General features: G+C 42.2%; 1 protein-coding gene across 6 annotated transcripts in view; it reads left to right on the top strand.

Moving 5' to 3' along the window:
• Positions 1–798: 798 nt before the first annotated feature.
• The window catches only part of NBEAL2 (neurobeachin like 2), a 134,789-nt gene continuing 119,170 nt past the window's right edge, over positions 799–16,417 (top strand). For 4 of the 6 annotated variants that reach the window (XM_063452841.1, XM_063452837.1, XM_063452836.1 and 1 more), the window contains exon 1: positions 14,359–14,719. In XM_063452841.1, the coding sequence (XP_063308911.1) occupies positions 14,564–14,719 (156 nt within the window). In that variant the 5' untranslated portion in view covers positions 14,359–14,563. Of the gene's footprint in view, positions 838–13,332; positions 13,377–13,410; positions 13,584–14,358; positions 14,720–16,417 lie in introns of those variants that run through there. The other 2 variants (XM_063452840.1, XM_063452839.1) reach the window with 2 other exon arrangements.

Below are 16,417 nucleotides of genomic sequence, written 5' to 3'. Positions count from 1 at the left end.
CTCTGGTACGCTGAAGGCTAACAGCAGTCTTCTCTCGCCCCCCGCTGAAAGATAACTGCACCATTCACTCGCTCCCCTGGAATGCTGAAGGCTAACGACACCAGTCACTCGCCCCTCTGGTTCTCTAACGCAGTGGTTTCAGCCTCCATACCATGTCACCGTGAAGTGTCCCACAAACACATTGATTTTACGGCTGTGATATGTTTTGAGGAATTGGATTCCCATTGGGGAGTTAGTTAAAACTAATAAGTCGGTTTGACTAGGAGGATGACTATCTCTCTAATAAGGCAAATGTGACATTTCTATTTATCTATTGATGAATGTATAATAATGGCGGGCGTTATATATATTTCTCTCCTTAAAGTGGGCCTTGTTCCTGGTAAGGTTGATAGCCCTATAAAGGCTAACGGCGGCCGCATTCACCCCCTCCCAGGCACCCTGGAGGGTAGCAGGGATTAGCAGCACTAGCTATAAAGGGTTACACGTTACATTTACTGCAAGTCCTGGATTTGTAGAATTACAAACCTAAAGCCTATAATTGTACTGTGAGGGAAGGCAGTGCAGCCGCCCTGTGGGTGAATCACAGACACCTGCCATCAGGGGATGTGTAATATTTTAGTCTGTTTTATGCTGGGATCTCAGTCTACAAGAGCTTCAGGACATGGCTGTGATAATATCCTATTGATGGCCAAAATGGAGGGTATGTGAAGAAGGCCCCCCAGTGACCCCCACAGCTCCCAATTTCTGGCTGAGCTGGCAGCAGGATTCTCAGAGTGGGTTGATGTATGAAGGCAGCGGAACAGAGACCACGCCATGAATCCTATGGAGGAAAGTGCTGTGAGTAGGACGCCACCATGGCTGTAGCGCACCATGTCTGTAGCGCACCATGGCTGTAGCGCACCATGTCTGTAGCGCACCATGTCTGTAGCGCAGACTGAGACTGAAAAGAATCAGAATAATATGGGTGGGGGGGGGTGGGGAGGGGGGGATTCTGTGCAGAATGGAGGGACCCTCTTATCTCTATGGATGGTAGTGATGGGCGCTAGGGATAGTGTGTGTCCTGTTTAATGAGAAATCTAAGAGAAAGGTTTTTAATGTGGACCAGTCAGCAGGAACAGTAAGTTGGTTTCCATGGTGACTGATCTCCATTTATAAATTTGGCCAGAATTACTTTTCAAACTGCACTGTGTAATGATGTCATGGCAGATCCATTATTGGGGGGGAGGGCAAAGGATAATGTCACACTGTTGTAGGAAATATACGTATCGTGGCAATTTGAATCCACTTAGTTGGAATTGAATAAAGAGTTTTCCAATATGTAGAATAATTCAGGATGCTTTAGAACAGTAATTAAAGTTTTTTGTTATCGGTTAAGCATTGAATTGTAAATATTAAATTAATGAAAGGCCCATCTGCACTCACTGGGTGAATATGGGGTATAAACTAATTATCCCATATTGTACATAGTATATAGACATATGGTGCATATAACAATCATGTATCAAAGTATATTCCACAGACAAGGTCCAAACTCCCCCAATCAGTCTCTCTCACCATTACCTTAATATTTACATAAAGGTCAGAATGTGGAGAGTTTGCAATGGACGGAGAGGTTAATACTGTAACTACTCTTTCCTCCAACCCCTGGGATGTGGGATGGAGGCTCACTGCCTATAATGGACCAATCCCAGAGTTATACCCCCTCCCAAACAAAGTAACAGGGATTTATCTAATTCTACGTTTAAAGGTATCACCAACCCCTTCATCACAACCACTCCCCTAGTTAAGTATCGGTTATTTCTCTAATTCCACAAAATACAAAGTAACCCCCCTAAATCAGAACAAAAAGTCAAATAGAACCCACTTTGTCTGCAGGACCTTACTACAACATACTAAGCATCACTGTACACATGGGGCTAAACCCCCAAACAATAAAATAGAAACATGTCTGGTTAAACCACTGCGCCCAGACCCCCAGATATAACCGGTCCCGTGTTATCATCTGATCTTCTACTCATAGAAATGGTGTCCAAAATAATTCAACAAACGAATAAAAAACGAGACATCTTCTGTGAAATTTTCTAGTTTGCATTAGAATCAGGAACAAATTAATGAAGTCATGCAATTTGCACCCAGGATACACTTAGGGGTTTATTCGCTAAATTGGGAAACTGTGGAGAAATGTGACAGGAACCACAAATGCTAGGCTGAAGTAGGCGAGACGGATAATGATCCAATTACATTATTTTTTCAGCTCGCCTAATTTGTCCTGAAACTGGCCTTAAAATTAGCACTGTCCTTCTCAGTTCCCAACAATTCCTATTTTGTGAATAAATCCATGAATTTTCAGCCGGTCAGCTTGTTTGTGTGATGTGTCAGACTGGAGAAATGATCTAGAATACATTGTGTTCTCCTCAGTACCATATTGATGATAATAGGGCTGTGATTTGGTATCCAGGCTGCTACATGGTGATAATATTTACTTTGCTTCTGCACCTGCTACTTGACATTGTAGATCAGTGCTGAGTCTCAAGCAGACAATGATAAATATTAATCCCATTGAGTCACAGTCATGACACAGGTCTAATAAAGTGCAGGGATATTATTACAGAGCCTATTATGGCAGATGACATGACAGAGGCCTATCCTAAAGAACACTCAAGACCCATAAAGCAATTTAGTGTGCTCAAGAGATTTATTTTTTTCATTTTGCAAAAAGTGCAGATTTCAATAGAAATTGCCACATTAATTAACCTTGTCACACCCCCCTGGCTGTCAATCAGGCAACCGATACTGTTACTTCCTGGTTTGTTTAGCTCAGTGGAGATAAGCTCAAGAGGCAGCAATTGTCCAGAGCAGCTGCCTTGCAAAGACTTCTCATTGAGCTGCATTGGGAAGTCTGTGATTGGACAGACACAGAAAGTCTGGTTAGAAGGAGAGGGCTTACAAAGGCTGCAGACAAGGGATCAGCAGGTTTAGCAATTGTTTTTTTTTATATACCCCCAATGAGAAAATGTCTAATTAAATGCATGCATTTTTTTCATTTGAGAATATATCGACTAAATAGAAATTTAATTTATTTTTAATTTGGGCAGTGGCGTGTCCCTTATCGGCTAATATTTGTATGTATACATTTGCTATTCAAACAGCGAGCCGATGTAGATCAAAGGATATTAAAAAAATTGTCTTTTGGGAAGGGTAGCTAGCAGTGAGCAGTACCTCTAGTATGGGATAATGACAATCTCAAATCATCCGTTGATCTATACATTTGCAAGAGCAATGTATCAGCCCAGCTATTGGCAAATTAAAGCCAGATTTCTACTGTCACTGTGTCCGCTCTGCCTGTGACCGACCTCCCTTTCAGGTGTGTTTACCTGCCCTGCCCTGAGCGAACACACATGCACATACACTACATGGATCAAGTTTCAGATTTTTCTACTATATGGAGCGAAATAGAAAGCCTTTCCCAGACACACCTTCCATTAAAGAGCAAAAACCCAGCCAGTAAACCCAGTGCGTCACTTTAACTCCCTCAGTGCCCAATGGAACTGATACATTGATTTCCGTGTGACACAGATGGATCAGGCCTTTCTAAGATCCTCCCCAACTTCCTGTTACTTCAAACATCAAATAATAAAATCCCAAACTATAGTACATTGAAATCTGAATGGCAGAATCTGGCCTAAAACGGCCAAGCTGTGAGTAGAGCCGTGTTGGACAATTTGCAAGTTTAGATTTTAATTTGCCACAATTCCGAGGTTAGTGTATAAACCCCTAAATAATGTACGGTTACTGGCACTATTATAGATTGGTTAATGTGGGCATTAGTAACTGTCAGGAGGTGACAAGGGATGCCAAGTTTGGTTAGAGTGACATAATGTAGCTAAAGGCTTAGGGCCCATGGCAGTGAGAGGGGCCCGCTAATAAAAACACCAATCCCGTCACCCAACTGATCCATGGAATTCTCAGCAAATTAAACAAGAAGGTGAAGTCTTAATCAATCTGTAAACACAATACCTGGACTATATATATATAAAATGCAAAAAAATAGAATTTTGACTCAGTGCCCAGTTTAGTGGGGCATACACCAGGAAGAAGCAGCAGTGGTTATTGTGATAAGTGAAACTATTCTGAGTGAACTTGTACCACTATCAGTTTACCCATGGCTGGGGTCAGTGTTTAGCTGGCTGATTGACAGGAGCTGGAGGTGGAGTTACACCCAGGCAATAACTCCTGTATATCTTGGCAGGGATTCTACCACAAACTTGCACCATAACCACTTCAGCAAGGCTATGTAGTTTTGATGCTTAGAGTAATTTCTGTTTTTTTGAGAAGGAACCCATAATGTAACATTCCTACTTTTATTAGGGCACACAGGGTGGGAGTGGAAAGGTATATTTACTCATTTGGACTCCCATGCTGCCATGATTATCCTCAGGTCTGTGTTCAGCTAGCGGTGTCTTTATCTGCTAGGAGTTACACACTGCTGTACTCTCGCGCATGCATGACTACACAACACAAGATTTCACAGGCCCCTCCAGTGACAGACATGTGATACCGCTGTGCGTTGCGTTATAAGGTCCTTCTTGTTCCCATCAGTCGTGGCTGGTTTGTAGCTCTGCACCTTGCCAAGTATTGGAACTTACATGACACATCTTCTGACTGCTGTGACATTTCAAGGACGTCATTCCCTCACAGGCTACATTTAACCTTTAGGAAAAATGTGAAAGTGACAGAACTGCTTTAAAACAATAATTGTGTAAGATTAGTGTTAATTATGTGTAAGTTTAGCCATACAGACAAGCCTTCCCTTTTGGGCAATGATGTTATCATGTCACTGGCCCACCCTATTTATCCTTCTCCCACCAACATCCTGCTATGCTACAAGACCTGTAAACGTTTCGGTATGGAGGCCAGTGGTGTATTTTAGTTTTGTGCTGCCCTACGCATGACAAAACTCGGGCACCCCCCCCCCCCCCCCATCTAAATTTATCTTAAAATCAACATGCTATTTTCCTGACAGCCACACGCCCTCACTGATGCATATACTGACAGATACACAGTCATTGGCACACACTTTCACTGAAACACACACACACACTCACTGACGGACACACAAATTTACCAACAGACACACATACACTCACTGACAGACACACAAACACACACACACTCACTGACGGACACACAAATTTACCAACAGACACACATACACTCACTGACAGACACACAAACACACACACACACACTCACTGACGGACACACAAATTTACCAACAGACACACATACACTCACTGACAGACACACAAACACACACACACACACACACTCACTGACAGAAACACACCAAATAAGAATCAGACACACCAAATGAGTTAGACACACACACACTGGCAGACAGACACACACTGACAAACACATATACACACACACACTCACTGATAGACACATATACACTCTTGTGTCTGTCCATCCAGTGTGATCCCTTTGTATGTTGCGAGTGTGTCAGCTATTATCAAAGTCTCAGCAGCCACACACATCCATTGGCCCAACCTCGGATGAAGATGTTAGTGATGGTTCCACTCCTCTTTCTACACATTTAGTACTCCTTCATATCGCGGTATCGGATCCCACCGAGCTTAGATTTACATTTTATAAGATCAGACAATGGGATCCACAGAACCTTTTCTGAAGTAGATTAGGAACTGCACTCAATCCCATAACTCTGGGCCAGGGTGCAACCAAACCAGGGCCCAGCACTAGGTCCCAGATACCATATGTAAAATACAAATCAAGCTTGAGAAAGACCTTAAAGGAACACTACAGTCACCTAAATTACTTTAGCTAAATAAAGCAGTTTTAGTGTATAGATCATTCCCCTGCAATTTCACTGCTCAATTCACTGTCATTTAGGAGTTAAATCACTTTGTTTCTGTTTATGCAGCCCTAGCCACACCTCCCCTGGCTATGATTGACAGAACCTGCATGGAAAAAAAACTGGTTTCACTTTCAAACAGATGTAATTTACCTTAAATAATTGTATCTCAATCTCTAAATTGAACTTTAATCACATACAGGAGGCTCTTGCAGGGTCTAGCAAGCTATTAACATAGCAGGGGATAAGAAAATCTTAATTCAACAGAACTTGCAATAAAGAAAGCCTAAATAGGGCTCTCTTTACAGGAAGTGTTTATGGAAGGCTGTGCAAGTCACATGCAGGGAGGTGTGACTAGGGTTCATAAACAAAGGGATTTAACTCCAAAATGGCAGAGGATTGAGCAGTGAGGCTGCAGGGGCATGTTCTATACACCAAAACTGCTTCATTAAGCTAAAGTTGTTCAGGTGACTATAGTGTCCCTTTAAAGGTTGAAACGTGTCTGTTTGTTATCTGGTTTGATTAAACTTACCTTTCTTGGACCTTGGAGTGCCTAAACATTTATTTATTTTTTTAAAATGGAATCCATGGAGACAGACCAGACAACGTCCAACAAGACAGAGCTGGACAGTCCATCGCCTCACATTTGGTACATCTCATGAACATGTCCGCCAACCTGGACTCATTAATACAGATCTAACTGTGTCCCTATTTTATTGTCAGTGGTGACTCCTGGTCCATAATAAGTAGATAGGGAATGTGACGGACCAATATTCAGTACACCCGTCTGCCACGTCCCGATTACAAGGCACATATTAAAATAGATAGCCATGGTCAGATTTGGATATAATACCCTGCTACATATAAACTCTCACACTAAACAAAGGTTGGACAATGGATCAGTCCTAATCTCTCAACTAGAGATGACTTAGACAAATCCTGCGGCCAGCGTAGTACAATAACATCTTTTTACAGTAATTTGGAGAAATGCACCCGCTGGCAGCTCGCGCTGATTGCAGCATCGGTGCCACGCAGAGAATCAGTATAATCCGGTGACCAGGCAGTCAATCTATTCCATCTGCTGTGTATTCAAAATCCCATCAGTCTGAGCCTGATAAAGGCAGCTGGAGTATGGTGGGAGTATAAAGAACATTTCCAGTGTGTCCTTCAATGCCAGCTAAATCAATTAAAGGGACACTCCACTGACCAAATACAAAATATATAAACTAAAAAACACTATTTAGTGGATATACCCCACCAAGCATGTATTTAATTATACATTTTATATATAGAAACTGCTTGCACAACCTTTGATTAGACATGAGGGGGATTAGCTTGACTTAATAACAGAAATGGGTGGAAATAGTACCTGTGCTGTTATACATGCTAAACACTGTTTTTTTTTAAATGTATCTTATACTTATTGTTCCTTTATGCGCGAGATGTAAAGTGGTTTATACGTATACCAACAAAAATAAAGAATCAAAATAAAATAAAAACTGCTTGAAGAAGCTGAAGATCTGTCTGCAGCCTTTGCAAGCCCTCCCCCTCTAACCCCGCCCTGACTTTCTGTGGCTGTCCAATCACAGACTTCCCAATGCAGTTCAATGAGAAGTCTGTGCAAGGCAGGAGCGCTGGACAATTGCTGCCACTGAGCTTAACAACCAGGAAGTAACAGGACCTGCTGTCTGATTGACAGCAAGGTTAATTTATAAAAATGCCAATTTCACACATAAAGCTTTTTAACAATTAATTTCAGGACCAAGTATTTGTTTTTAAATGTATTTTCATTTTCCTCATTTTACTAAGCAGCCGTTTATGAAGAGTCTCATACGTGTATGTCACAGAGGGAATATTTCATGATTGACACAGAGACGAATGGCGAATAGCACCAGTGTGTGTAAACACATCAACGCTCACCCAATGAAATCAATGGGAAATTGTATAAACCATGTGATCGGAACCAGAAAAACCCCGTTAAACAGTGACGACAACCTTAGACGACAGAGCACAGCCAGGGACTAGATACGGTTTATCCAGTCACCTAAAGATCATGAAAAGAAAACGTGTTGAATAATCCACTTCCAGTCCTGGACACATCTTTTTTGTCAGTTATCACTCAATATAATTTGTAACTTGCAATGGCGGAAACATCCGATGCCTTTAAACATTAAACAATTTTAGTAAAATCTCTCTGTTCACAGGTGAGAATTAGTACTATGTCATTTTCATGATTGTTAAAAATACAATATGGGCCCAGCATTCTAAAAAGAATAAGTTATTACAAATAAGGAATATAGAAGAAAGATAGATAGATAGATAGATAGATAGAGAGAGAGATAGATAGATAGATATAGAGAGAGATAGATAGATATAGAGAGATAGATAGAGAGATAGATAGAGAGATAGATAGATAGAGAGAGAGAGAGATAGAGAGATAGAGAGAGAGAGAGAGATAGATAGACAGATAGATTGCGATAGAGAGATAGATAGATAGATACACAGATAGATAGATAGATACACAGATAGATATATACAGGGAGTGCAGAATTATTAGGCAAGTTGTATTTTTGAGGATTAATTTTATTATTGAACAACAACCATGTTCTCAATGAACCCAAAAAACTCATTAATATCAAAGCTGAATATTTTTGGAAGTAGTTTTTAGTTTGTTTTTAGTTATAGCTATTTTAGGGGGATATCTGTGTGTGCAGGTGACTATTACTGTGCATAATTATTAGGCAACTTAACAAAAAACAAATATATACCCATTTCAATTATTTATTTTTACCAGTGAAACCAATATAACATCTCAACATTCACAAATATACATTTCTGACATTCAAAAACAAAACAAAAACAAATCAGTGACCAATATAGCCACCTTTCTTTGCAAGGACACTCAAAAGCCTGCCATCCATGGATTCTGTCAGTGTTTTGATCTGTTCACCATCAACATTGCGTGCAGCAGCAACCACAGCCTCACAGACACTGTTCAGAGAGGTGTACTGTTTTCCCTCCTTGTAAATCTCACATTTGATGATGGACCACAGGTTCTCAATGGGGTTCAGATCAGGTGAACAAGGAGGCCATGTCATTAGATTTTCTTCTTTTATACCCTTTCTTGCCAGCCACGCTGTGGAGTACTTGGACGCGTGTGATGGAGCATTGTCCTGCATGAAAATCATGTTTTTCTTGAAGGATGCAGACTTCTTCCTGTACCACTGCTTGAAGAAGGTGTCTTCCAGAAACTGGCAGTAGGACTGGGAGTTGAGCTTGACTCCATCCTCAACCCGAAAAGGCCCCACAAGCTCATCTTTGATGATACCAGCCCAAACCAGTACTCCACCTCCACCTTGCTGGCGTCTGAGTCGGACTGGAGCTCTCTGCCCTTTACCAATCCAGCCACGGGCCCATCCATCTGGCCCATAAAGACTCACTCTCATTTCATCAGTCCATAAAAGCTTAGAAAAATCAGTCTTGAGATATTTCTTGGCCCAGTCTTGACGTTTCAGCTTGTGTGTCTTGTTCAGTGGTGGTCGTCTTTCAGCCTTTCTTACCTTGGCCATGTCTCTGAGTATTGCACACCTTGTGCTTTTGGGCACTCCAGTGATGTTGCAGCTCTGAAATATGGCCAAACTGGTGGCAAGTGGCATCTTGACTTTTCTCAGTTCATGGGCAGTTATTTTGCGCCTTGGTTTCTCCACGCGCTTCTTGCGACCCTGTTGACTATTTTGAATGAAACGCTTGATTGTTCGATGATCACGCTTCAGAAGCTTTGCAATTTTAAGAGTGCTGCATCCCTCTGCAAGATATCTCACTATTTTTGACTTTTCTGAGCCTGTCAAGTCCTTCTTTTGACCCATTTTGCCAAAGGAAAGGAAGTTTCCTAATAATTATGCACACCTGATATAGGGTGTTGATGTCATTAGACCACACCCCTTCTCATTACAGAGATGCACATCACCTAATATGCTTAATTGGTAGTAGGCTTTCGAGCCTATACAGCTTGGAGTAAGACAACATGCATAAAGAGGATGATGTGGTCAAAATACTCATTTGCCTAATAATTCTGCACTCCCTGTAGATAGATAGATAGATAGAAGGATAGATAGATAGATACACAGATAGATAGATATATAGATAGATAGATACATAGATAGATAGAGAGATAGAGAGATATAGGTAGATAGATAGATAGAGAGAGAGATAGAGAGATAGCTAGAAGGATAGATAGATAGATAGATAGATACACAGATAGATATATAGATAGATAGATAGAGATAGATAGATAGAAGGATAGATAGAGATATAGATAGACTGATAGAAGGATAGATAGAGAGATAGATAATGCATAATAGATAGATAGACAGATAGATACACAGATGAAAGATTGATTGATAGATAGATAGAGAGATAGAGAGAGAGATAGATAGATAAACAGATAGATAGACAGATAGATAGATAGATATATAGACAGACAGATAGATAGAGAGATAGATAGATAGATAGAGAGAGAGATAGATAGACAGATAGATAGATAGAGAGATAGAGAGATAGATAGATAGATAAACAGACAGATAGATAGATAGAGAGAGAGATAGATAGAGAGATAGAGAGATAGATAAACAGACAGATAGATAGATAGAGAGAGAGATAGATAGAGAGATAGAGAGAGAGATAGATAGAGAGATGGAGAGATAGATAGACAGATAGACAGATAGATAGATAGATAGACAGACAGATAGATAGATAGAGCCAATTCCCTGCAGCTGTTACTGGTGACGGCTGGTGGATTGACACGTCTTGAAGGCGTCAGCTCTGCCCAATGTCACGAAGTGTCAAGTGAAGGAAAAATACTGAGACCAAGTAGTCCCTAATTTGTCTTTGTATTTCCCCTGACTGGGTGAGGATTTCAGTGAAATTCCAACACCGTCAATCTGAGTATTTTATAAAGATTTTATTTTTATGAAATACTTTGTTTACAGGAGGTGACAGTCCTGCTTTGAAATATCTATCGGAAAGTCACTTCCTCACGGTTTGTAGCCCCATGTAGCCAATGCGCAGCTAGGCGGAAAAAGGCCTTGACAGGGGTTAGGAGGAAGTAAGGAAGGGATGGAGTTATGGCTAAGTAGGATTGGCTATTTAACCCCTTAAGGACACATGACGTGTGTGACATATCATGATTCCCTTTTATTCCAGAACTTTGGTCCTTAAGGGGTTAAATAGGCAGCCATTTTAAATCTTTCACTTTTAATTACTACCTTGCCGAGTTTGTCCCGCCCACCCTACCTGAATTTTGTATCGGAGTTGGGTTATCCCGTTTTTTCACAGCAGCGGGATAGGGAGCTGAAGGAGAAGAAATAGGCTCCCTAGGATGAACGTCATGGAGACGTAAAACTGTGGTCATTGGTGGTTGGTAGGTTCCGAGTCCTGTCGGTGGCTCAGAATCTGGTGGGGCAGGGGTATCCGGGTATACCCCTGCCATGGTTAATTTATGTTTGGCACTTTAAGTTGGTATGTTGGAATATGTTGGTATGTATGTTATATATATATATGTGTTATTTATATGGGGGTCATTGCCTTTTATATCAACAGAAGGATTCGGATGCGAGGGCGGAGTATGGGGGGCAATGACCCATGTTTATTGTTAAATTATTATTGTTATGGTTATTAATATGGAAATTAATAAATTGTTATTATTCAGGATTGTTTTAAAAAAAGCTGTGGACAAATTTTCCCATATACCTGCGTGTCAGTGAGTGATTGGGTAAGGTATGTGGGACGGTTGTCCTGGAATCCGACTGCCCATATGGCGACTATACACCGGTCATGAACTGACCAACATGGCTCGCGCTGCCAACAACTGTTCTCCGTTGTTTAAATAAATTCTAATTTACCAATGTCTAAATGTTATTATCGATGTATACGGGCTATTTAAAGACCGCGCTGCGCGTTTTTCGTGGAAGTTAAATGCCAGGTATTTGCCTTCAAGTTATGTGAGTCAGTTATAAAGTTGTTTGATAAATAAAACCGTGTGAAGCTCCGTTTTTTGTTGGAAGCTCCCAGGCTCACTCCGATCAGTTCTATTATTAGTGATTATTTGACGTTTCCTTACATAACACGTAACGTTTCAGCTACGCCGTCTGTCTGCACAGTATGCAGCTTTAATTGCATTCAGAATGGGGTGCGTTAGAAAAACCCAGGCTGATAGCCAATTAAGACGATTTAGACCAAAATTACTGATTTAGAAATAAATTCTCCAATTTTATGGATTATTGCAGACTGGCTTTATTCGGCTAAATATTTCCATATTTCAGAGCGGTTCGCAGTTTAGTAAATATCTCTATCTATTATGTAATAACAGGTGTATTATTATTATTATTATTATTATTGCCATTTATATAGCGCCAACAGATTCCGTAGCGCTTTACAATATTATGAGAGGGGATTTAACTATAAATAGGACAATTACAAATAAACTTACAGGAACAATAGGTTGAAGAGGACCCTGCTCAATCGAGCTTACATTCTATAGGAGGTGGGGTGTAAAACACATTAGTACAGGAATTTGTAATCAAATAAGGTGGGCTGCCCTTTAGGAGAGGGCAAGAGACAGGTATGTGAGGTAGGGGTTAGTCTTGGAGGCCATAAGCTTTCCTAAAGAGATGGGTTTTAAGGCACTTCTTAAAAGATGCAAGACTAGGGGAGAGTCTGATGGCGGTAGGCAGGCTATTCCATAGGAAGGGAGCCGCCCGCGAGAAGTCCTGCAAGCGCGAGTTTGCCGTACGGGTGCGGACAACGGACAGGAGGTGGTCACGGGCAGAGCGGAGAGACTGAGAAGGGACATACCTATGGATCTGTGAGGAGATATAAGAGGGGCTAGAGTTGTTCAGTGCTTTATAGGTGTGAGTTAGTACCTTGAATTGACTCCTATAGCATACAGGAAGCCAATGTAAGGACTGGCAGAGGGGTGAGGTGTGAGAGAAACGACTAGAGAGGAAAATCAGTCTAGCGGCAGCGTTCATTACGGACTGTAGGGGTGCAGTACGGCTTTTGGGAAGACCAATCAGGAGAGGGTTACAATAATCCATGCGGGAAATTACTAGGGCATGGACAAGCTCCTTGGTAGTATCTGGTGCAAGAAAGGGGCGGATGCGGTCATTGTCACATGCTAAATACTTACCTGCCACTGCTGCTGCTTTACAGTAAGTCACAGCAGGGCTGGCGTAAAATGTTACTCAGCGAATGCTTTAAAAATAAGCAGAGAACACAATAAACCCTGGTGTGAGGGCCATCCATCAATAACAAAGAGAAAGTAGTTATAGTTAAATTGTGGCTAGAAGCATGCAGAGGCTGTGCCTGCAGTACCGCCAGCCGCCTGAACCCGCGGGGGCGCGCTGACTCCAGACAAGGCACAGGGAGGGGGAGTGGACCTTACACCTTGCTGTGTCTGAGCTCAGAGCATTGAGCCTCCCCTGGGACAGCAGCTCACACTCACCTCCTGCACAGCTCAGCTCCCTTCCACCACTCACACTCTGCCTGCAGCCATGGGGGGCAATGGCAGCTAACCCCAGCCTGGGGCAGACACCCTGACACCCACTTGGCACCCACCCCTGGAGGGGCAGGGAGCAGGAATTGCCCTGGTAGGGGCAGCATGGCATCCAAGGAGAGGCTGTATGAGCTGTGGATGCTGTACTTCACCAAGGTATGTGTCAGTGCCCCAGGGGGTACACTCTGCATGTGAGAACCTGTCTGCACTACACCCAGCTCCCAGGTGGGGGAGTGTCTGTGTGTGCAGGGGGGCTGTGCCCAAACACAGCACTGAGCTGGGGGCACCCCCTGCCTCGGACTGGGGGGGCTGGCTTCAATATCAAGGGGTACACTCTGCATGTGAGCACCTATCTGCACTACACCCAGCTCCCAGGTGGGGGAGTGTCTGTGTGTGCAGGGGGGCTGTGCCCAAACACAGCACTGAGCTGGGGGCACCCCCTCCCTGGGACTGGGGGGGCTGGCTTCAATATCAAGGGGTACACTCTGCATGTGAGCACCTATCTGCACAACACCCAGCTCCCAGGTGGGGGAGTGTCTGTGTGTGCAGGGGGGCTGTGCCCAAACACAGCAGTGAGCTGGGGACACCCCTTCCCTGGGACTGGGGGGGCTGGCTTCAGTATAAAGGGGTACACTCTGCATGTGAGCACCTGTCTGCACTACACCCAGCTCCCAGGTGGGGGAGTGTCTGTGTGTGCAGGGGGGCTGTGCCCAAACACAGGACTGAGCTGGGGGCACCCCCTCTCTGGGACGGGGGGGGGGGGGGGGCTGGCTTCAATATAATGGGGTTCACTCTGTGTGTGCCATTCACACCCCCAGCTGTGCTCCCACTTGGAATATATAACTATACAGAAGGAGGAGAGGGGGGGATCTGATCTGCCCTGGTAATATAACTGCCCCCCAGCTGTGATACCCTGGGTGGGATGGGGGTTAGTGTCAGCTAGGGGTAATAATAAACTGCCCTCCCAGTATCAGTGCACGAAGTGCGCATTACCAGGAAGTGCTCACTTTGATACAAAGTATATTTTTATATGAGACCCCCACCCACTGTCACCACCCCCTCACCAGGCTGACAGGTGTCACCATGCAGCTCAGTGATCTCAGCTCTCCCCCAGGGGATTAATAGTCAGGATCCATATGGATATTACTGGGAAACCAGCTGATACCTGCCCTCTGCCCACCTGTAACCCCCCTAATTACCCTCACCCCCTAGGGGTGCTGCAGCAGGTGGGCTCAGGTGCCCCCATGGTCCTAACAGCCTGCCCCTGTGTGGTGGATCTCCTACTGATGGAGGTAGGAGGGAGAATCTCTTTGTTCTGTTTTGTTTGCTTGTTACATCTGCTGTTTGTTTTGCCTGTTACTGGAGCTATGCTTTAACCCCTGCAGTGCTGGCCCTCACTGTGCTGCATAGTTTGGGGGATCCCCCCCTCTTCCCCAGCTGTAACCAACATGCAATAAATAAATTAAATCCATTAATTAAAGAACCTTTCACCAAGCGCAACCTAGCTGTGAAATGGTTAAACTTACTGCATACAATACACGTGTTTGGTTTGAGCTGTCAAGTTGAAAGTATTATGTGAAATCGTATGTTGGGTTTTATTTTTTATTAATGCTGAGAATTATTATTATAACAACAACATGCTTCTATGCTGATGCTCTGATCTATTTATACTCCAAGCTCTTATCTAAGATTAGAATTTCTCTGCATTCCATTTTATTGGGAGTTTTAATCCCACATCAAAGTATTTAGGATCAGAACTATGTAAATGGCATAATTTGAGTGGATTTATGTTAAATCATTTGTAACTACTTCCCCTCATTAAATCACGTAATTAAAAAAAAAAAAAAAATATTAAATAAAAAAAAAATCTTCTTCTTTTAACTGTTTCACCACCAGGTATTTTGCAAAAAGCTGAACTCGGCAATCCATTTCCTTGTGGGGTGAAAAGTAATGTCTGTCGCTATCTATGGACATAACATAACAGCAGTTTTATTAAATCTGGTTTAACGACCGTTGATACAACAATAATAGGTTTATTCATAAAAAACACTAATTGTAGTGAATATAAAACCAAATGGCAAATGTGGGATAAAATATTCAAACTCTTACTGTATGTTAGGATTTTTAGAAATCTGCTATTTTAGTTTAAATTTTGCAATAAGGTTTTAAAATCAATTTTATTTGTTGTTTAAAAACTCCAAAATAATGGGGCTAGGAAAAAAAGTGATTATTTGGCAGTTAATGAAAACGGTTAGAAAATCTGCACACAAAGGGTGGGGAATGTATACGTTTTTATTGGACGTGAAGCGGTTAATGAACGGGGCACCGTTACCACAAGTCTGCTAAACCAGAAATTAACTTCACTTTTAGTTGGTGATGATAGGCGCAGTGGGCGTGGTTATACAGTACTCACCGCATATCAATGCTGCATAGAGTTGGATGAAAACACTTTATATTAAAAAAAATAAAAAAATAAAAAAAGTAAAACCAATATATAAAAGTGTTGCTAAGAGGAAAAACGTGGTCAGCATGGACACCATTGGTTTCCATGGTAATTATTCCACTTTTCTCGTGGCTCTTTAATATATCTGATATTAGTTTAAAATCTTTCTCCTTCATGTGTTGCGTGTGGAATGCAATTAATATGTGAAATAACTGAATTGGTTGTTTTTCCGGGATTTTTACATAGTTATTTATGCTGATTATGGGCAATAAATGTATAAATGCAGAACGTGACGCAGAATGTTTAATGTACTGGTTTTGGGCTCTGCGTATCCTTTGATAAGTCGTATTTCCTTGATGGCTTCCTGTCTGCACGACCAGACACGGCTGTTTATCGTAACTTTGGTAAACCCTGTAAAAATGGGGGAATTATTAACTCCTCGGTCATTTGCCTCTCATTGATCTTTAAGGGGTTAATTTTTCAATTCTTCCTTTCCTTTAATTTACAGGACGCCAAACACTCATTTTTCCAGAGTGCAAATGGTCAT

The sequence above is a fragment of the Pelobates fuscus genome, chromosome 4 (genome assembly GCF_036172605.1).
Source record: "Pelobates fuscus isolate aPelFus1 chromosome 4, aPelFus1.pri, whole genome shotgun sequence".
NCBI classification, from domain to species: domain Eukaryota; kingdom Metazoa; phylum Chordata; class Amphibia; order Anura; family Pelobatidae; genus Pelobates; species Pelobates fuscus.
This window is presented reverse-complemented; position numbering and strand designations above follow the sequence as displayed.